We start from the raw sequence: 22,440 nt of genomic DNA on the forward strand, positions 1-22,440 counted from the left end.
CATTTTAAGGTTTCACTAAGGGAGAGAAAACATTCTTAAGTTTATTTGATTACTTATTTGTCCTTCCAAGATCAGTGTTTCCTAAATAATGCCCCTCTTAGGCATTCTATTCAAATTGTCCTGGAAAGAAACAATCTTTATTATAATGTATGATGCTGGCCTGACTTGTACTAAGGCTCTTTTAACCTGAGTTATAAAAGCCAGACATAGCATCAATGACTACAATGATGCTCTGCAAACTATTGTTTTAAGTCTATCTCTATTTCCTAAAAACTGATATTTACAAATTTTATTCTAAAATTAAGCAATTGATGGTCTTAAAAAATAAGCAAATGAATGTTCCCCCTAACTGCAGCAGTCTCAACTTTTTAAAAGGGCAACATTTGGATCATATGGTTACTTGCTATTGTGCTCTTTGGTTTTTAGAAATTTCATGATGAAACATGAAATTTCATCTAACGCCTAGAGTATACAATGTGATCTTATAAAAAGGTTATACCTATAGATGCCATATGTGCCTTGACTAATTTTTACTAGAATTAGGCAATCCTTTTTCTCCAGGATTCCTTATATCCATTAGCTGTTTCAGGAGAATACTATTAAATAAACTCAAGGGAAAGAGGGATGTGGGCTCCACTGTGAAAAGTAGCTTTGCTTTGGAAGATCAAAAGATTAGGAACAGAGTAATACCTCTGAGCCTGGAGTTTCTCTTGATGAGTCTTCACTTTTCACTCTTTTACAATGCATCTTAGCTATAACATGCCTTTGTCGTTTTCGCCTTCTTGGTTTATCAAATATCTTGGTAGTGCCTATGACAGAAAAACATGTGTTACCTGCTAGTGAATGATACCCAAGTGCAAGAACTCCTATCCTCAACTAAAGGACCCTCATAGAATTACGGAATGTTAGAGTAAAAACTAACCTTGAATTTACTGTTCAATTCTCTAACTTTGTAGATGAGGAAACCAGGAGCAGAGAGATAAAGAGACTTACCAATGACTATATAAGTAGTTGGGGAATTAGCTACAAATGTATAAATTCTGTCTCATACAGGTTTAATAATAAGTTGTATAGGTAGGTTACTAAAGCAATTCCATTCTACAACAGTGATTTTCAACCTTTTTCATCTCATGGCACACATAGACTAATTACTAAAATTCTACAGCACACCAAAAATTTTTTATATTTTATTTGTGGATTGTACAAGACAAAAAAAGGTATAATTTTGATTCGGTCACCAGACAGCTATTATTGTGTTGGCTGTTGGCTTCTTTTTTTTGACAATCTAAGGGAAAAGAGGTCAGTGCCCCTGACTAAAATAGGTATTGCATGTTTTAAAAATACTTGTTGCACAGCGGTTGAAAATCACTGTCCTACATGGTTGAAATAAAAGACTTCCTAGTTCCTCAAAGGACTTTAATATCCTATAGATGAGGAGAAAATACTTTTATATAGTCAGACCAAAATACTAAAACTTGGCTTCCAAGATTAAAGATAGTAAATTATATCACTCTATGACTTAAAGATTAAGATGAAAAGTTGAAATATATAAAATTTGGCTTAGCACTAGTGGGTTTGGCTCAGTGGATAGAGCATTGGCCTGCGGATTGAAGGGTCCTGGGTTCAATTCCGGTCAAGGGCACATACCTAAGTTGTAGCTTTGATCCCTGGCCCTGGTTGGGGTGTGTGCAGGAGGCAACCAATTGATGTGTCTCTCACATTGATGTTTCTCTCTGTCTCTCCCCCTCCCTTACAGTCTTTCTAAAAATCAATGGAAAAATATCCTCCGGTGAGCATTAACAAAAAATAAATATAAAGTTTGGGGTAGAGAAAGGGGAAAAAGAATATTTATATATTCATACAGTAGTACTATGACCATGACCATTCAACAATAAAAAGTGAAAGTGTGGTCTGACATATCTAGAAAATGAAATTCCAGTCTCTCATTTTCTATTACACATACTTTAAATCTTGTTATAGAATTATCAAGAGGAATCTAAAGAGATGTTTCATACTATGTTTCAAGATATTTAGCCTAGGTATCAACAGAGCCTGGACTTTGGAAAACTGCCTTAGTTCTTTCTTGGACTGCCTAATGGAGATGAAGATCTGCTATCAACGCAACTGATAGCCTATGACTAAAGAGAGGTAATATAATGGCAGAGGTAAGGTCCAAAATTCTCACAAGCAGAAAAATTAAAAAAAAAATTTTATGTATATTTTTATTGATTTCAGAGAGGAAGGAAGGAGAAAGAGAAACATCAATGATGAGAGAGAATCATTTATCGGCTGCCTCCTGCATGCCTCCTACTGGGGGTCAAGTCCGCAACCCTGGCATGTGCCCTTGACCATAATCAAACCTGAGACCCTTCAAGCTGCAAGCTGATGCTCTATCCACTGAGCCAAACTGGCTAAGGCACAAGCAGAAAAATTTAGATGAAATATACAAAGAATAAAGTGCAATAAAGTGTATTTTTTTTCCAAGTTGTATGTTTTACCAAAAAAAATTAAGTATGAAAGTATAAGAAAGAGCTAATATTATTTTGTAAGCAGTTTTTTAAAAAAGCAAGCAAGACAATAGAGTGTTGAAGGCCTGGGAGGGGTGGATATGGGGTGGAGAAGGTCAATGGGAAAAAAAACACAAACAAACAAAAGGGACATCTTAGTACTTTCAACAATAAAGATAATTTTTTAATTGGTTCAGGAAAAAAAAAAAAAAAGCAAGCAAGTAGCCCTGGACATTGTTGCTAAGTGGTTGGAGCATCAGCACCTAAGGAAGGCAGTCAATTGATGTGTCTCTCCCGCATTGATGTCTGTCTGTCTGTCTGTCTGTCTCTCTTTCTCCTTCCCACCCCTTAGTTCTCTATAACCCTCCCTCCCACTCTCTCTAAAAATCAATTTAAAAAATATCCTCCAGTGAGGATTAACAAAAAAAAAGCAAGCAAGCAAATTGATAAACCTACAAATTACAATTATACACAAGGTTAAAATAATCTAATATATTGCTACATTTACTTGCTAAAAAACTCAATAACCATACATCACATTTAAAGAAGTATGGCCCTAGCAGGTCTGGCTCAATGGATAGAGAATCAGCCTGCGGATTGAAGGGTCCCGGGTTCGATTCTGGTCAAGGGCACATGCCCATGTTGCAGGCTTGATCACCAGTAGGGGGCGTGCAGGAGGCAACCTATCAATGATTCTCTCTCATCATTGATTTTCTCTTTCTCTTCCCCTCTGAAATCAATAAAAAAATATATTTTAAAAAGAGAAAGTTGGTTTTTTTTAAAGAAGCAGTATGCATTTATTACCACATGAGATATAATCTTCCCATGATACCCTTTGCTGGCAGACCACATCTGATGCAGTGGGCTCAAATCTGGGCTAATATCTCAGGAATGGTAATAATCAATAAATGTCATTGGCAGACAAATTATCAAAGTGGTTCAAAAAACTGGCATGGAGAAAATCTGGGGTGGATAACAACAAAGTAGTGTAGCAATGAATTTAGTTGAGTCTGGATTTAGTTCTCCAACACTGCCATCTCTTTCATGTTCATTTTTCTTCTATATAATAAGAGATAATATTAACAACTAGAGGCCCACTGCACGAAATTCATGCATGGGTAGGGTCCCTATGCCTGGCTGGTGATTAGGGCTGATCGGGGCCCAGTTGCCAGCTGCTGGCCGGGGCCTTCCTTTGTTCTGTGCCACCCCCTGGTGGTCAGCACACATCATAGTGAGTGATGGAACTCCCGAGGGGACAATCTGCATATTAGCCTTATCTACACTAATAAAAGAGAAAAATGGTAATTGGCGTACGGCAATACCTTTTTCATTGGCTAATCAGGGCTATATGCAAATTAACTGCCAACTAAGATTGGCAGTTAACTGCCAACAAGATGGCGGCTAATTTGCATATGTAGGCACAATGCAGGGAGGCGAAAGGGAAAGCAGCCAGAAGCCCCCTGCCACTGACAGTGATCGGAAACCCAGGGGGGGAGCTAAGAGCTGGGGGGCAGGGCAAAGCCGGCCCCCCAGCCATGATCGGAGAATTAGGCGCCTTTGCCGCCCTGGCCAGTGATAGCAGGAAGTAGGGGTGGAGCCAGCGATGGGAGCTGGGCACGGTCGAAGCTGGCAGTCCCAGGAGCTAGGGGTCCCTTGCCTGGGCCCAAAGCGAAGCCCACGATCGCGGCGCCCCCCGCTGCCACTGCAGGTCCCGCTGCCTGGGTCGGATGCCTAGGCCAGAGGCGTTAGGCCTGGGCAGGGGCGGAGCCTGCAACCACGGGGAGCTGGGGGTCCCCTGCCCAGGCCTGACACCTCTGCCGGAGGCCTCAGGCCTGGTCAAGGGGCCGATCCGGTGATTGGTGATCGGAGGGTGATGAGGGTCAACTCCTCTGGCCGAGGCATCAGGCCTGGGTGGGGGGCGGAGCCGGGGATTGGGGGGATATGATGGTACCCTTGCCCAGGCCTGAAGCCTGGGTCAGAGGCGTCAGGCTTGGGCAGGGGGTGGAGCAAGCGATCAGAGGGAGATGGGAGTCCCCTGCCCAGGCATGATTCCTGGGCCAGAGGCCTCAGGCCTGGGCGGGGGCCAGAGCCAGTGATCGGGGGGAGATGGGGGTCCCCTGTCCAAGCCTGACACCTCTGGCGGAGGCGTCAGGCCTGGGCAAGGGGCCGATCAGGCGATCGGAGGGTGATGGGGGTCAACGCCTGAGGGCTCCCAGTATGTGAGAGGGGGCAGGCTGGGCTGAGGGACACTCTCCCCACACACACACACACACACACACCCAGTGCACGAATTTCGTGCACCGGGCCCCTAGTATATATATATATATATAACCTAACTCTTTATAATGCTTTTCAGTGGTTCTCAACCTTCCTAATGCTGCGACCCTTTAATACAGTTCCTCATGTTGTGGTGACCCCCAATTTCATTGTTACAAATTGAACATAATTAAAGCATAGTGATTAATCACAAAAACAGTATGTAATTATATATGTGTTTTCCGATGGTCTTACCCCTGTGAAGGGGTCGCGACCCACAGGTTGAGAACCACTGCTTTAGATGGATTAGCAGTAATAGTCCTATGCAAGAGACCTGGTAGAGTAAATGCTCCAACTATAACTATTATATCCATTATTGAATGAAGGGCAGTCCATTCCACCTGTGTGCTGAACCAAAATCACCAAGTAGAAGTTCCAGGAGTCAAATTCCAATATAATCGAAAAGATTCCAAAGCCCTTAAGAAGCAACCACAATGGACTAGGCGCAAATGTAAGCTCTCTTTTTCAAGCATATGCTCAGATTATCCTATCCTATATAATAAAAGGGTAATATGCAAATCGGCCAAACGGCAGAACGACTGGTTGTAATGATGTGCACTGACCACCAGGGGGCAGACACTCAATGCAAGAGCTGCTCCCTGGTGGTCAGTGTGCTCCAATAGGGAGAGCGTCACTCAGCCAGAAGCCAGGCTGACTGCTGACAAGTGCAGCGGTGGTGGCAGGAGCCTCTCCTGCCTTCATGGCAGCGGTAAGGATGCTCAACTGCCATCAGTCGGACATCCCCCGAGGGCTCCTGGACTGTGTAGGCCAGGCTGAGGGGACACCTCCCCCTGCCAGTGCACGCATGTCGTGCACTGGGCCTCTAGTAGTGTGATAAAAAGAAACTAAGACTGTTTGTCAAAGACTGGCTTAGATCAGTGGTCAGCAAACCATGGCTTGCGAGCCACATGTGGCTCTTTGGCCCCTTGAGTGTGGCTCTTCCACAAAATACCGACTTCTGTGCATGGGCAACAAAATTTCAATCGCACTGTACATGCGCACCCGCAAGTGGTATTTTGTGGAAGAGCCACACTCAAGGGGCCAAAGAGCCGCATGTGGCTCATGAGCCGCAATTTGCCAACCACTGGCTTAGATGATTTATAATTTCCCTCTCAATTAAGATTCCATATTTTCTGTCCTATAGAAACAAAAATTGAACCAAAACCAAAAAAATAATGATGCATTCTGGAGAACTGTTTAAACAGAAAATTAAGAAGCGAATATTTCTCTACTGTTCCTAACATTTTCTTACGCTAATATAATTCGTTTTGCTGTTGTTGTTAATCCTCACCTGAGGACATTTTTCAACTGATTTTTAGATAGAGCGGGAGAAGGAGAGACAGAGAGAGAGAAACATTAATGCGAGAGACACATTGATTAGTTTCCTCTCGCATACACCCCAACTGCGTGGGCCAAAACTCTATACACTGAGCCAAACTGGCCATGGCTACACTAATATAATTCTAATTCCATTTAACTAATTTCAGATCAAGCTGAAAGTGATATCATTTTCTAGAGTCATGCATAGTTTTAGTATGCATATTATGGGCAAACACGTCTTTAAACTTTCAACCTCACTGGTCTTCCCTACATACATAGTAACTTTTCTAGTTAACTGACAAGGTGCTTCACACTCTTTTTTGCATTACATTTTTAAAATCTCATAAATACTCACCTCCACCAAACTTTTTAGAATGAGATGCACCACAGGATTCAGCAAAGTTATTCTCCAAGTGACCAGCTTCATAACACTACAAATAAGTAAAATGCAACATAAAATAAACCCTTTTTAGTATATACTAAAAGCTGAACAGTCTACTGCCATAGATACAGAATCCTGGTTTAATGAAAACTTCATAGGGAAAGGCATCAGATTTTTTTTAAAGGCTCTAAACGTAGATACAGAATATAGCTCTAAAGTGGGAGGAGAAAGAGAAGGGTTATGTACCCAGAGACTCACGCTCTCAGTTCTATTCCACCCTGTATTTAAAATCTCCATTCGTACAGTTGTATGTATAATTATTAGATTTTATATAGTTGTTTACTTGATGGAATTATGAATATTAAAAAAATGAATCATAAAATATCTTTCTAATTAATATAAATTACAGCAATATTAAGACAAAACACTTAAACATCAAGAGTAATTCACAGTATGAATTAATTCCATTTCAAGAAAATGTCTTTTTCCCACAAAAATAATTTTCTTCGTTATGAATATAAAACAAAATTTAGTCGCCACAAAAAGTCAAAACAATAGATACCATCCTTGATATAAAGTTTCCAAAGTTTGAAGACAAAACAAGATAAAATACAGATGTGAATTTCCAAATGCTTACTATATACATCCTATATAATAAAAGCCTAGGTGGCATCACGCCCTCGCACAACACCACCACAAGATGGCTGTGCGTACAGCAGAGGCGGGGCCCGGTGGCCGCTCCGCGTGGTGAGGCCTGGGGGGTCCCGTGGCTCTGTGTGGCACGGAGAAGGCCAGTCCTGGCGTCTCCGCCGCCTGGAGGTGGGTCTTGGCAAAGGAGGCGGGTCCCGGCAGGGGAGGGCAGTTGGGGGCAATCAGGCAGGCAGGGGAGCAGTTAGGCATCAATCAGGCCAGCAGGCAGAAGCGGTTAGGAGCAATCAGGCAGGTAGGCAGGCAAGAGGTTAAGAGCCTACTAAATTTATCATCTGACTGCAAATATCACTCTATGCACAAAATATTCAACTGAATTCCAGTTTACCTGGCCCTTCCTATCTACCTCTTCCAGAATCTTGCAAAATAGCTAAGATTTGAATAAGACAAAGCCAGGAGAGAAAGCACTGCAGAAGGAGATTATCATAGCCTTACTAGAATGTAAGGTACAAAGAGAGGATAGTGAGTTGTAGACATGATATCATGGAAGGCTGTATAAACTGCAGAGAAGGTTTGTAGGGCAGGAAATGAGCAAAGAATAATTAAAAAGTCCATGTCATAAGACTGAGAAGAATAAATGAATTTAAAGGATATAATGCAGTTTTTAAAATGAGGAATGTGAACACAAAATAAATTAAAAATTTCATTTAATAAACAAAACAAACCGATGAACAAAATAGATCCAGAGACAAAAAAGCATAGAACTGCAGAATCTCAGAGGGAAGACGGGGGAGGATGGGTGGTTGGGTTGGAAGAGATCAACCAAAGAACTTGTATGTATATCTGCATAACCCAAGGACACAGACAATAAATAGGGTGGTGAAGGGGGAAAGGGATACAACAGAAGGGGTCAATTGGGGGAAAAAAGAGGACATATGTAATACTTTCAACAATAAAAATTTAATTTTTTAAAAATGAAATTAAAAAAAGAGTTGGAATACAAATAAATTAAAATTTACATTTATGCACTAATCTAGATGGGTAAATATCTAACAAAAACTTAAGAGGCCTTGCCCTAGCTGGTTTGGCTAGGTGGATAGAGTGTCAGTCTGCGGATTGAAAGATCCTGGGTTCGATTCTGGCCAACGGCACATGCCTGGGTTGCAGGCTTGATCCCTAGTGGGGGGCGTGTAGGAGGCATCAGGTCAATGATTCTCTCTCATCATTGATGTTTCTATTTTTCCATCCCTCTTTCCCTTCCTCTAAAAAAATCAATAAAAATATATTAAATAACAAAAAAAATAACTTAAGAGGCCTTAGTGTAGGATTAAAAATATAAGAATTTCCTATAGCTAAAGAAAGAAGTCCAAAAACTCAAATTATTGAATAAAATAGGTAGTTATTCTTTAAAAAAATTTTAATAGGAAATCTATGCATCCTACAACTGAAATTCTAACTACCATTCCTCACACTTAAGGGGCACAAGATGTTTCTTAAGAAATCAGTATCCAGCTGTTCCTCCATTATAGAATTAGAAAATAATTTTCTATTTCCATCTACTATTTAACGATGCCTTCTTGGCTAATGAAAAACCAAGACTGCAAACTCAAAACCTTAAGTTTAAATGTTTAATTACAACAAACACAAACTTTACTCAATCTTTTTTTGTTGTTGTTTTTAATCTTAATTTTTATTGTCTAAAGTTTTACATGTCTCCTCTTTCCCCCGGATTGATGCCCCACTCCACCACCAGCCATTCTCACCCCAGGCAAGCCGCCACCACCCCAGTGTCTGTGTCCATTGATTATGCTAATGTGCATGAAGTCCTTTGGTTGCTCTCTAACCCCCCCACCTCCCCTGCCATTTGTCTATGGATCTATTTTTGTTCATCAAATTATGTTGATCATTACATCCCACATATGAGTGACATCATGTGATATTTATCTTTCTCCGACTGGCTTACGCTTTACTCAATCTTAAAAGCTTTTTTCATTTTCATTTGTAATGAAAACCTAAAACCAAATGATACACATTTCCACATAAATGCAAAATAGTCTCTATATAGGATCTCTCAGATCGATCAAGTATATGCTGGCATTCTATAACTTCTATATATATGTTCAGCATTTAAACTGACTAAAATAACATACCTTTTTAGAAAGGCCAATATCCCCTTTCTTGGGCATAAATCCAGGGTCTAAATCATTTGATTCAAGAAGTTTCTTAGTTGGTTTTCTCTGCCGCTTACTTTCATAATTTCCTGAAATACATATATCTTTTCATTAGATTATGTAGAAACTGGGCACAAGCTAATTTTTAAAAATCTATAATACGACACAAAAATGACTCACCATATTTTTTAATGTTTTTCTCATCATCTTGTGGGGAGGGGCAGGGTAGGAATTTATTTATTCTAAAATATTACTTAATATAAAATATAGTTCTCAATATAGACAAACTAATGTGAGGATGTGTGTGTGTGTGTTTGTGTAAATCACAAAAGAACACAGGAAGACATCAAAAGGGCAGAACTGCCTTTAGAGGAATTCAATAATAGTAAGGACCAAAGGAGAAGTACAGTGAGGTACAGCCTGAATTCTGGGCATAAATGAACTAGGATTACAATTTTTGTTCTGCTCCTAAATAAATAAAAGACATTTATTTACTTTGTAGGACTGTTCTTAAAAATTATGTTAAAAGCCTAATAGCAGAGTTTGGCACATAGTAGGTAATGAAATAGTAACTATTATTCTATTTAAAGTCTTTTTGATTCTGCCTTACTTGATTAAACACAATTAGGATACTTTTCTTAAAGGAATATAATCACAAGGTATTCTTGGGAATGTAAAAAGCTACAGCCCAACTTTTACTGACCACAATATTCAACAGTCAGAAGATGAATTAGACAGTATGTTTAGTTAGATCCAACTCTCATCAGGTGACACATATATAAAGAATAACAAAGTGAAAACCAATCGGCAATTCACTTCCAAGAGAATATTTACACAAAACTGCTTCCTATGTGTCAGGTAAATTACATTATACATTATTATATTATAATCTCCATTTTATAGATGAGGATATAAGTTTAGCAGTTAAACAACTTCCCATGTAACACAAGGATTGGTGAGCCAGTATCTGAAGCATAAGTTTCACAGTGTGCAATGCCTCTCCTCAAAAACCCAGCTATCTTGGTGTTGACTCACACGGTAGTTGATCAACAGTCATGAACAGCAACAATGGAGTAAGGAGAGCAGTTTTTAAATATGTCTTCTTAACAGTGTGTAACCAATTTATGGTCATTTTATCCATTTAGCCAGTACGTTGGGATTTCTCAGAACAAAGTGGGTAGTTTTGTTGTAGATTTACACCACTGGCTTTCCATCAAAACATACTAAAATAAAACATACTAAAATCCCCTGCTTTCTCTAGTCATATCCACTTACATACTAAGACCCCATCCCCATCTTACCTGGTGTTTTAACTAGCAATTCCTCAGATTTAAGGGGAGGCCGTGGAGAGACTTCCAGAGCCACAGGCACAGACAAAGTCAGCTGTGGCAACTCAGCATGTCCACCTCCAAGTTCTGAGTGAGACAAGGGCCCTTCCAAAAACGGAGCCTCCCTTTCAAGAACTGGAGGCTCTTCTTTGGTTGAAATCAATGAATTCTCATCCACATGCTTGTTCTGAGCATTAGATCGACTTCGAGCTAAAAGGTTTTCTTCTTCACAGCGGGAACTTACCTAAGAGCAAAAAATAAAAATAGAATCCATAGGTCAAAGTTGTAATTTGACTGTCAAAAGAATAATGCACTTAAAAAGAAATAAAATTATAACACATGCTACAATGAGAATGAACCTTGACAGCATTACACTAAGTGAAAAAAGCTAATCACAATCAAATAAATATTGTATTACTTGACTTCAGAGTCGAAAAATAGAATGGTGGTTGCCTTGGGTTGGGAAAGGGGTAAATAGGAAGTTTTTAAATAATAAGTACAGAGTTTCAGTTTGGGAACATGAAAAAGTTCTGAAGATGATGAATGGTGGTAATGGTTGCAAAACAATGTGAATGTAGTTAATGGCACAGAACTATACACCTAAAAATAGTTAAAATTATAAATTTTATGTTATACAGTAGTACCCGCGGGGGAATGCTCTAAGACCTCCTGCGGATACTTGAAGCCCTGGGTAGTACTGAACCCTATATATACTATGTTTTTTCCTATACCTATGATAAAGTTTAATTTATAAATTAAGTACAGCAAGATATTAACAAAAATCTATAATAATAAAAGTGTAATATGCTAATTAGACCGGACGTCCTTCTGGACAAAGCCGCAGCAGAGGTGGCAATGTGGCGGCGGGGGGCCTACGTGGGCGCCAAGGCAGAAGCAGCCGCCACAGCGGCAGGGGCTAAGCCCCTTGCACGGATTTCGTGCATCGGGCCTCTAGTTAATAATAACAGTGAACAATTATAACAATGTACTATAATAAAAGTTATGTGAATGCAGTCTTTCTCTCTTAAAATATCTTATTACACTGTACTCTTCTTCTTGTGATAATATGAGATGATAAAAAGCCAAATGTACTCCTGAATCTGTGTAACCATCCCTTACTTGCAGACAATGGCCTGGTGTCATTCATTTCAGGGGACTCCTTGCTGAAGTCTTAATTTAGGCTCAATGCTTCCTGGCAGAACATATTGCCCTCAATTGAAACACCTTTCTGTTCATGTGTTCTATCCACAAATTTAGTGCCTTTCCATCTTAAATAAGTACTTATCATCCACTGGGGCTGTAGCTTTAACATGAGGTACAACACCAAATCTAGCACAAATTTCTTTTTCCTTCATTACAATTGATAGAATACTCATTCTTATGGTAGATCTTAACAATCTCAGCCTACAATTATTTCTTTCCTTATTGAGAACTTTCACCTTTCATTTAGCAGGGATGGAGAACCTTTTTTCTGCCAAGAGCCATTTGTATATTTACAACATCGTTCACAGGCCATACAAAATTATCTACTTAAAATTAACCTGCTATATTTGGCAGGTTAATTAACTCACCATAATACCTGGGCAGGGCCACACCAAATTATTTCCCGGGCCTCATACAGCCCTCGGGCCAGATGATCCCCACCCAACTTAAAGGAAGCACGTTATTGCTTCTCTTTGGCATATCCGAATTGCCAGCCTCACTATTCTTGCACTTTGGAGTCATTATTAAATAAGAGTGACTTGAATACAAGCACTGCGATACATAATTGATGTGATAACCAAGAGGGCTACTAAGTGACTAAGGGCTAAACAAAGGGGTGACTGATGTTCTAGGAGGGGCAGAACATTACATCTCAAGGTTTCATCATGCTGCTCAGAACGGCGCACAATTTAAAACATGAATTGTTTATTTCTGAAATTTTCCACTTAGTATTTTCTGATCATGGTAACTAAAACTGTAGAATGAGTCTACTGTATATATTTCACTATAAATTTTTAAAAAATATATATTTATTGATTTCAGAGAGGAAGGGAGAAGGAGAGAGAGATAGAAACACCAATGATGACAGAGAACCACCGATCAGCTGCCCCCCACACACCCTCCAAAGGGGATCGAGCCCGCAACCCAGGCATGCGCCCTTTGCCAGAATCGAACCCAGGACCCCTCAGTCTGCAGACTGACGCTCTATCCACTGAGCCAAGCCAACTAGGGCTATACATTTTTAAAGAGGGGAAAATGGCCGAAGCCGGTTTGGCTCAGTGGATGGAGCTTCGGCCTGCGGACTGGGAGGTCCCGGGTTCGATTCCGGTCGGGGGCATGTGCCTGGGTTGCGGGCACATTCCCAGTGGGGGATGTGCAGGAGGCAGCTGATCGATGTTTCTCTCCCATCGATGTTTCTAACTCTCTATCTCTTTCCCTTTCTCTCTGTAAAAAATCAATAAAATATATTTAAAAAAAAAAAAAATAAAGAGGGGAAAATGCAATTGATTGGAGCTATAAAAATTCATTAAGGCCATAGTGATAATTCAAAAAAAGGAAGAAAAAAGATTCCCTAACATGTCACCTATTAAAGTAGCTAATAATGAACTCCTAATGTTGAGTTGGTAAATAAATGGAAAAGAAGTATTTATTCTGCCTTTCATTATTTCACAACAATAAAAATATCCAGTTAATAAGAAATATTGAGATTGCCAGCTAATAAAAATAGAAGAAACAATAAAATATAAGTCTTGCCCTGGCCGGTTTGGCTCAATGATTAGACTGAAGGGTCTCAGGTCAACTCTCATCAGGGACACATCCCTTGGTTGCAGGTTCAATCCCCAGCACCGGTCAGGGCAAGTGCAGGAGGCAACCAGGCAACCAGTTGATGTGTCTCTCTCACATCAATGTTTCTCTGTCTCTTCCCCCGTCCTCCCCCGCCAATCCCTTCTACTCTCTGTCTACAGAAAAAATATCCTTGGGTGAGGATTTAAAAAAAGATGTAAGTCTTCATTTTGTTAACCCCCAATATACGCAAGGATCCTCAGCTGGTATTTAAAAAGTTATCAAGGAGCCCTGACCGGTTTGGCTCAGTGGATAGAGCGTCGGCCTGGGGACTGAAGGGTCCCAGGTTCAATTTCGGTCAAGAGCATGTACCTTGGTTGTGGGCACATCCCTAGTAGGGGGTGTGCAGGAGGCAGCTGATCGATGCTTCTCTCTCATTGATGTTTCTAACTCTCTATCCCTCTCCCTTCCTCTCTGTAAAAATCAATAAAATATATTAAAAAATAAATAAAAAGTTATCAAGGAAATGGCTGGTGCATACTGCTTTTTGAGCAAAAGAAGTAAAACCTAACTTAAAAGGGAAAAATCAGTTATTCGTCACTGTGAATAATTAATTGGATGTTAAATGCCTTCTAATGTCATGCACTATGTAACACAATATCACCTATGATATAATCCAGCTAAAAATGCTTAAGTCTAATCTATCAAATTGTTAGCTACAATTTCCACTTAACAGGGAACATAGAGGATAGAGAAAGAAGCTTAGTGATACCTATTAAGAAGCAATCACACACAACTGCATTAGAAGATGGATAAACCAAATGTGGTACTTGAATTGCTTAGATAGGGAAAAGAAAAAAGGGACCTTTCTACATTTAAAGAAAGTTAAGAAATATAACAACCATGCCCAGCCGGTGTGGCTCAGTGGTTGAGCATCAACCCATGCACCAGGAGGTTACTGGTTCGATTCTCGGACAGGGCACATGGCTAGGTTGCAGGCTCTATCCCCAGTAGAGAGCATGCAGGAGGCAGCCGATAGATGTTTCTCTCTCATCATTGATGTTTCTCTCTCTCTCTCCCTCTCCCTTCCCCTCTGAAATCAATAAAAATATACTTAAAAAAATAAAATAAAAATAAATCAAACACGGGATTATGTTTGTTTAAAAAGTTAGGATCATACTACTTATTTTTTATGCTGTCTTTTTACTAACATTTATCCTTAAATCACCAAAAATCACCTTTGGAAGAAAAGGGGGAAATACACACACACACTACACAAAGACTCATTTATATATTTCTTTCTAACTACTATATGCTAAGTATTGTACCAGAAGCTAGAGGTAAAAAACTTAAAAAGATCCCAGTTCCCCTAGCCAGTTTGGCTCAGTGACTAGAGCATTGGCCCTTGGCCTGAACAGTCGTGGATTTGATTCTGTTCAAGTGCACTTACCTTGATTGCAGGATGGATCCCAGGGTCTGGTTGGGCATGTGCAGGAGGCAACCAATCTATGTGTATCTCTCACATCAATGTTTCTCTCTTTCTCCTTCTCTCTATCTTTCCCCCTCCCTTCCACTCTCTCTAAAAATCAATGTAAAAATATCCTCAGGTGAGGATTAACAAAAAACAAATAAACAAACAAACAAAAGTAAGATTGTAGTTAAGGAAAATATTATCCCATAAAGACAAAACATGATATAGGAAAATTGCAGCATCCTAAAAGGACTACTAAAAAACTATTGAAATGTTGGAACATACCTTGTGTACCTGTTCCTGCACCTTCTTTTGTTTTTTCTTAGGAGCAAATATCTGATCATATTCTTCTGTATATTCCAGAAGCCACTTGCTTGGCTTCCTAAGTCTCTTCTTCTCTGACCGCACAGCTAAAAGAGGAGAAACAAGTTCAATATTAACTAAAAAGTTAGAAGAAAACTCATTGTTTCCATGCAGCCTTCTCTGTACTCTCAAAGGTTTTTGAGATGGGAAACTCTCAAAAACACTCTGGCTTAAGCTCCAAGAGATTAAAAGTTGAAATTAGTATCCTATAATGACAGATATAATTAACATTCAAATATAGACTCTCTAAGTCAGATAAACTCATAAAATTTCTCACGAATTATTTTAAATAACATCTCTCTGGATTATACAAAATATTGGATGGATATTCAGATAGAATATTTACTAATTAGTACTATCACATGAATTTTAAAAGCACTCTATACATACTTTATTATCATGGTTGCAGTGAATTTCATATTCGAAAACAGAAATATTTCTAAACAGAATAATCAAAAATAGAATTAAATAAATGTATACCATTACTTCAATGACATAAAAAAATGTATGCCATGAATGTCAAAATCTGAAAATAAGAGATGGGTATTTGCTTTAAAAATCTCGTCATGTTTGTGGTCAAAATATCAAAGTATCATACCACTGGTTCTTTGAGTTAAAGATAAAACAAGTAACTATTATAATTTCCCTATAAAACTTTGTTTAACACACTTAACAATCTTTCAGTTATATTGTAAGCTCTTTGGGAGCAGAAGATAATGCTTAAAGAATGCAGGATATACTCTACTCAAGAGGCAAGAGGGATTTCATGATATGATGATCTCAGAGGAAGCTGTTTCTACCTCAGTTGAATGTGGCAATGCCAATGTTCTTTCATTAAAGGGAACACAAAAGTTCAGACCAAAAAGAAAAAGTCATAGGCAAGCTGGCAAAGGCTATTACTCCGTAGACCAGTGATGGTGAACCTTTTGAGCTTGGCGTGTCAGCATTTTGAAAAACCCTAACTTAACTCTGATGCCGTGTCACATATAGAAATTTTTTGATATTTGCAACCATAGTAAAACAAAGATTTATATTTTTGATATTTATTTTATATATTTAAATGCCATTTAACAAAGAAAAATCAACCAAAAAAATGAGTTCGCCATCACTGCTTTAGACAGTACATATGGAAACAAGCCATAAAACTTCAATGCAATAAAATCCTATATAATGAAAGGCTAATATGCAAATCAACTGACCGGTGGAAAGAGCAGTCGCTATGATACACACTGACCACCAGGGGGCAGACACTCTATGCGGGAGCTGCCCCCTGGTGGTCAGTGCGCTTCCACAGGGCAAGCGTGGCACAGCCAGAAGCCGGGCTCACGACTGGCGAGGGCAGCAGCGGTGGTGGGAGCTTTTCCCACCTTTGCAGCAGCGCTAAGAACCAGGCCTAAGCCAGCAGGCAGACATCCCCCGAGGGGTCCCCAACTGCGAGAAGGTGCAGGCCAGGCTGAGGGACCCTGCCCTGGCTCCCCACCAGTGCACAAATGTTGTGCATGGGGCCTCTAGTTTAAAGATAATGTAAAAGAAGATGAAACTTAATGGCTTTTTACAGCAGCTTTATTCATAATTGTGAAAACTTGGCAACAACCAAGTTATAGGTGAATGGATTTATAAACTGTAGTATATCCAGAAAATGGAATATTATTCAGCACTAAAAAGAAATGAGCTATTGAGCCACGAAAAGACACAGAATTTTTTTTTTTTTTTTTACAGAGAGGAAGGGAGAGAGATAGAGAGTTAGAAACATCGATGAGAGAGAAACATCGATCAGCTGCCTCCTGCACATCTCCTACTGGGGATGTGCCCACAACCCAGGTACATGCCCTTGACCAGAATCGAACGTGGGACCTTTCAGTCCACAGGCCGACGCTCTATCCACTGAGCCAAACCGGTTTCGGCCAGAAGAAAATTTTTTAAATGAATTTTACCACGTGGAAAAAAAGCCATGCTAAAAAGGCTAAATACTGTATGCTTCAAACTATATGACATTCTGAAAAAGGCAAAACTATGGAGACTATAAAACGTGGTTGCCAAAGAGCAGAGAAAGGGGGTTGTTAAATAGGCAGAACACAGAGGATTTTTCAGGGCAGTAAAAATACTCTGTATGATACCACAGTGGTGGATATGTGTCACTATACCTTTATCTGAATGTCTGACACCAAGAATGAACCCTAAGGTAAACTGTGGACATTGGGTAATTATGATATGTCAGGGTAGGTTCATCAATTGCAACAATGTACCACTCTGGTGGGATATCTTGACTCATAGATACTTAGAAAAAAAGTGATGGAAGGGATGTGGGGAACTATGTAAAAAAGAAGGGATTAAGTATAAATTGGCAGTTATAAAACAGTCACCAGGATGTAAAATACAGCTTGGGGAATATAATCTAACTATCCTATACAATAAAAGCCTAATATGCTAAATAGTGTACAGTTGTCCAATCAAACAATCAAAGCGTAATATGCTAATGATATGCTAAGGCTGGTCAACTGCTCACTATGACATGCACTGACCACCAGGGGGCAGATGCTCTGACCAGTAGGTTAGCTTGCTGCTGGGGTCTGGCCAATCGGGACTGAGTGAGACAGGCCAGACATACCCTGGAGCTCTCCTGATGTCCCTCCCCAACTGGCCAATCTCCCACATCCCTCCCTGGCCCTGGTTGTGTACCAGTGGGGTTCCTTGGCCTGGCCTGCGCCCTCTCGCAATCCGGGGCCCCTCAGTTGGATGTCGGAGAGCCGGTTTTGGCCTGATTCTGCAGGCCAGGCCGAGGGACCCCACTGGTGCACAAATTTGTGCACCAGGCCTCTAGTATATATATATATATATATATATATATATATAAAAAAAGCCTAAGTGACCGTCCAACCGGTAGCTATGATGTGCAATGACCACCAGGGGGCAGACACTATAATCATAAGCTATGATGCGTACTCACCACCAGGGGCAGGCACTCAACACAGGAGCTGCCGAGCTGCGGTGACGGCAGCTGCGGTTCTCGGGTGACGCACCTGGAACCAGAGAGGAGGGAGCCCAATTCCGGGGTGTGTCACCCAAGAACCGCCCTCTCATAATCCAGGGCCCCTCGGGGAATGTCGGAGAGCCAGTTTCAGCCCGATCCCCATAGGCCAGGGCGAGGGACCCCACTGGTGCACAAATCCATGCACCAGGCCTCTAGTTAATAATGTAAGAACTACATATGGTGCTGGGGGGAGGGGGGGGGTAGTAGACTTACCCGAGGGACCACCTCATCCTATATAATAAAAGCATAGTATGCAAATTGTTCCCTTGACCGGGAGTTGTCCGGGAGTTCGACCAGGGGGTGGGGCCTGGAGGGAAGCCCCAGCCGACGGCAGTGGCAGGTGGCCAGGAGAAGAGAGGGAGTACCCAGCCGGCAGCCGCTAGCCTCTAGGGACGCTACCAGTGTATGAATTTCGTGCACTGGGCCTCTAGTAAGTTATATAAATGTCTAACCACTATGCAATAAACTTGAAAATAATATAATATTAAATGTCAACTGTAAATCAAAAAATGTAAAACTTGCCCTAGCCAGTTTGGCTCAGTGGATAGAGCATTGACCTGCACACTGAGGGGTCCAGGTTCAATTCCGGTCAAGGGTATATGGCGGGGTTGTGGGCTCAATCCCCACTGGGATGCATGCAGGAGGCAGCCAATCAATGATTCTCTCTCATCATTGATGTTTCTATCTCTCTCTCCCTTTTCTTTCCTCTCTGAAATTAAAAAAAGATATATTTTTTAAATGTAAAACTTATTTAATTTGAAAATCTGGATTAAAAAATACAATGCAACTATATCCTCTCTACAAGATTTATCATCTTAGATATAAACACACATAGACTGAAGATGAAAGGATAAAATAAGATTTACACAAATGAGAGCAGAGGTGGCCCGACCTAGGCAAAATAGACCTGACTCAAAACTATAACTAGACATAAATAGGATCATTATATAATGATAAAAAAGTCAATTCACTAGGAAAATAAACAGTTTTAAACATATTTTAGGAAATAATTATAAATATATAGGTACAGAACATCAGAGCACCAAAATATATGAAGCAAACACTGATAGAACTGACAGGAGAAATAGACAGGAAAATAATAGTATAGTATACTACCAGGCTTTCAGTTATTAATAGAATTATCAAACAGAAGATTAATATGAAAACAGAGAACTTGAGCATCATTAGAGACCACCTGAAATTAACAGACATAGATAGAACACACATTCTTCTAAAGTACACATAAAACATTGTCCAAGAGAGATCACATAATAGACCACTAAACAATTTCAGAAGATTGAAATCATACCAAGCATCTTTTCCAATCACAATGGAATGAAACTAGAAATCAATGGCAGTTGGAAAACTGGAAAATTCAGGCATGTAGAAAACAATGCACTCTTAAACATCCAATGGGTCTGAGAAGAAACTCCATTAAAAATTTAAAAATATCTTGAGACAAATGAAAATAAAAACACAATAAGCCAAATTTATTGGATGCAGCAAAGAAATACTAAGAGGAAAGTTCACAGCAGAAAGTGCCTACATTAAGAAAAAAGAAAGATACCAAATCAACAACCTAATTTTATACCCCTAAGAATGAGAAAAAGAACAAACTAAATCCAGTGTTAGCAAAAGGAAAGAAGTTATAAATATTAGAGTAAAAATAAACAAAATAGAGAATAAAAAAAGTATCAACAAAACTGAGATCTTTTTCTCTAAAGAAAAAAATGACAATCTTTTAGTTAAATTAACTACAAGAAAAGAAGGAAAAAAGTCTTATCCCTTATAAACATTGATGCAAAAAATCATTAATACTAGCAAACTGAAAGGATTTTGGCCTGGCCTATGTGGCTCAGTTGGGTGGGTGTCATTCTGTGCACCAGGAGGTTGGGTTGCCGGTTGATTCCAGGTCAGCGCACATGCCTGGGTTGCGGTCTGAATTCCTGGTGGGGGTACAGGAGGTGTTTCACTCTCACATCAATGTTTTTCTCTCTCCCTCTCCCTTCCTCTCTCTCTAAAAAATCAGTAAGAAAATATTTTAAATAAATAAATAAATAAATGGATTATACATCGTGACCAAGTAGGATTCATCCCTGGATGGAAAGACAATTCAATATACAAAAATGAATAGATGTAATACAACATATTAACAGAATGAAGAAAGTCACATGATCATCTCAACTGATGCAGAAAAGGCTTTACAAAATTCAACACTTTGAAAACTACAAAACATTGCTGAAATTAAAGACACAAATAAATGGAAAGACATCCTATGTTCATGGACTGGAAGACTTCATAGCATCAATATGCCCATACTACCCAAAATCAATCTTTAAATTCACTGCTATCCTTATCAAAATTCCAATGGCATTTTTTACAGAAATAGAAAAAAATCCACCCTAAAATTAACACGGAATCTCAAAGGATCCTGAATAACCAAAATAATCCTGATAATGAAGAATAACAATGGAAGCTTCACAATTCTGTTTTCAAAACATCTTATAAAGCTACAGTAATCAAAGCAATATGAGCTTACCATCAAGATCAGACACAGAAATCAATGGAACAGAATAGAGACACCAGAAATAAACCCTTACATGTATAGCCAAATTATCGATTCCCAGTAACGAGCGTGCAGAAAGCAGCCAACTGATGTTTCTCTCTCATCATCTAGCTATAATAATAAAAGCATAATATGCTAATTAGACCAGACAACCTTTCGGACAAAGCCAGCGTTGCGAGGGAAGCCCAGGGCCTGGGTGCCTGCTGGTGGCTGGAGGGAAGCCTGAGTCCCTGGTGTCAGAGGGAAGCTGGTGCTGGCAGCCGGGGGAAGGAAGGCCTACTCTTGCATGAATTTTGTGCATTGGGCCTCTAGTTGAAAAATAAAAATATATTTGGAGGGAAAAAAGAAAAGAAACATCTACTTGAGTTCTTTGCCCATTTTTATATTTGTTTGTTTTTTTAAATGTTTTTACTTATTTCAGAGAGGAAGGGAGAAGGCGAGAGGGATAGAAACATCAATGATGAAAGAGAAACATCAGTAGGCTGACTCCTGCATGCGCCCTACTGGGAATGGAGCTCGCAACCTGGGCGTGTGCCCTGACCAGGAATCAAGCTGTAATCTCATGGCTCATAGGTCAATGCTCAACCACTGAGCCACACTGGCTGGGCGAATAGATGTTTCTTCAAAGAAGATATACAAATAGCCCAAAAGCATTATGAAAAATGCTCAGCATTACTAATCATCAGGAACTGTAAATCAAAACCAAAATGCGGTATCACCTTACACCTGTTAGAAAAATAAAATAACAACTGTTGGCAAGGAGGTGGAGAGATGAGAACCCTTGAGCACTGTTGAAGCCACTGGAATAAAAGTATAAAAATTCCTGAAAACAATTAATAAAGAGAATTTTCATGATTCAACAATACCACTTCTGGGTATATATCTAAAAGAATTCAAAATACACCCTGGCCAGTGTTGTTCACTGTTAGAACGTCAGCTGGCCCACCAACGGGTTCAATTTCCAGTCAAGGGCACATGCCTGGGTTGCAGGTTCCATCCCCTGCCCTGGCTGAGTGCGTATGAGAGTCAGTCAATGTATCTCTCATATCGATGTCTCTCTCTCAAAATTCAATGGAAGAAATCTCCTCAGGTTAGGATTAACAACAAAAAAAACGCACAAAAAAAGTAGGTTTGGTTCATATAGGAAATAAGAGACTAATTAATAATAAAAAATAAACTGTGTTTTGCATACTCACAACTGTAAACCCTACTTTGAAAAAAAAGAAGGGGAAATCCTGTTATGTGGATGAACCTTGAGGACACTACACTAAATGAAATAACCCAATCAGAAAAAGACATATTACAACTCCATTTACATGAGGTAGCCCTAGCTGGTTTGGCTCAGGGGGTAGAGTGTCAGCCCGCGGACTGAAGGGTCACAGGTTCAATTCCAGTCAAGGGCATATACAAGTTGCAGCTTGATCCCTGGCCCTGGTTGGGGTGCATGTGGGGAAGCAACTAATCAATGTGTCTCTCACATCAATGTTTCTCTCTGTCTTTCCCCCTCCCTTTCACTCTCTCTAAAAATCAATGAAGAAAAATAAATAAATACATACATACATACATACATA

The 22,440-nt window shown here is 39.8% G+C and overlaps 1 protein-coding gene across 1 annotated transcript in view; it reads right to left on the minus strand.

Moving 5' to 3' along the window:
* NSD1 (nuclear receptor binding SET domain protein 1) overlaps nucleotides 1-22,440 on the minus strand; it is a 146,343-nt gene that overhangs the window by 70,561 nt on the left and 53,342 nt on the right. Inside the window, exons 6-10 of the mRNA XM_081091701.1 lie at nucleotides 15,195-15,319; nucleotides 10,646-10,916; nucleotides 9,324-9,433; nucleotides 6,499-6,574; nucleotides 691-809 (exon numbers count right to left, since the gene is read on the minus strand). Of these exons, the coding sequence (XP_080947827.1) occupies nucleotides 691-809; nucleotides 6,499-6,574; nucleotides 9,324-9,433; nucleotides 10,646-10,916; nucleotides 15,195-15,319 (701 nt within the window). The remainder of the gene's footprint in view (nucleotides 1-690; nucleotides 810-6,498; nucleotides 6,575-9,323; nucleotides 9,434-10,645; nucleotides 10,917-15,194; nucleotides 15,320-22,440) is intronic.

This window comes from Myotis nattereri, assembly GCF_964212035.1.
Source record: "Myotis nattereri genome assembly, chromosome: 5".
Lineage (NCBI taxonomy): Eukaryota > Metazoa > Chordata > Mammalia > Chiroptera > Vespertilionidae > Myotis > Myotis nattereri.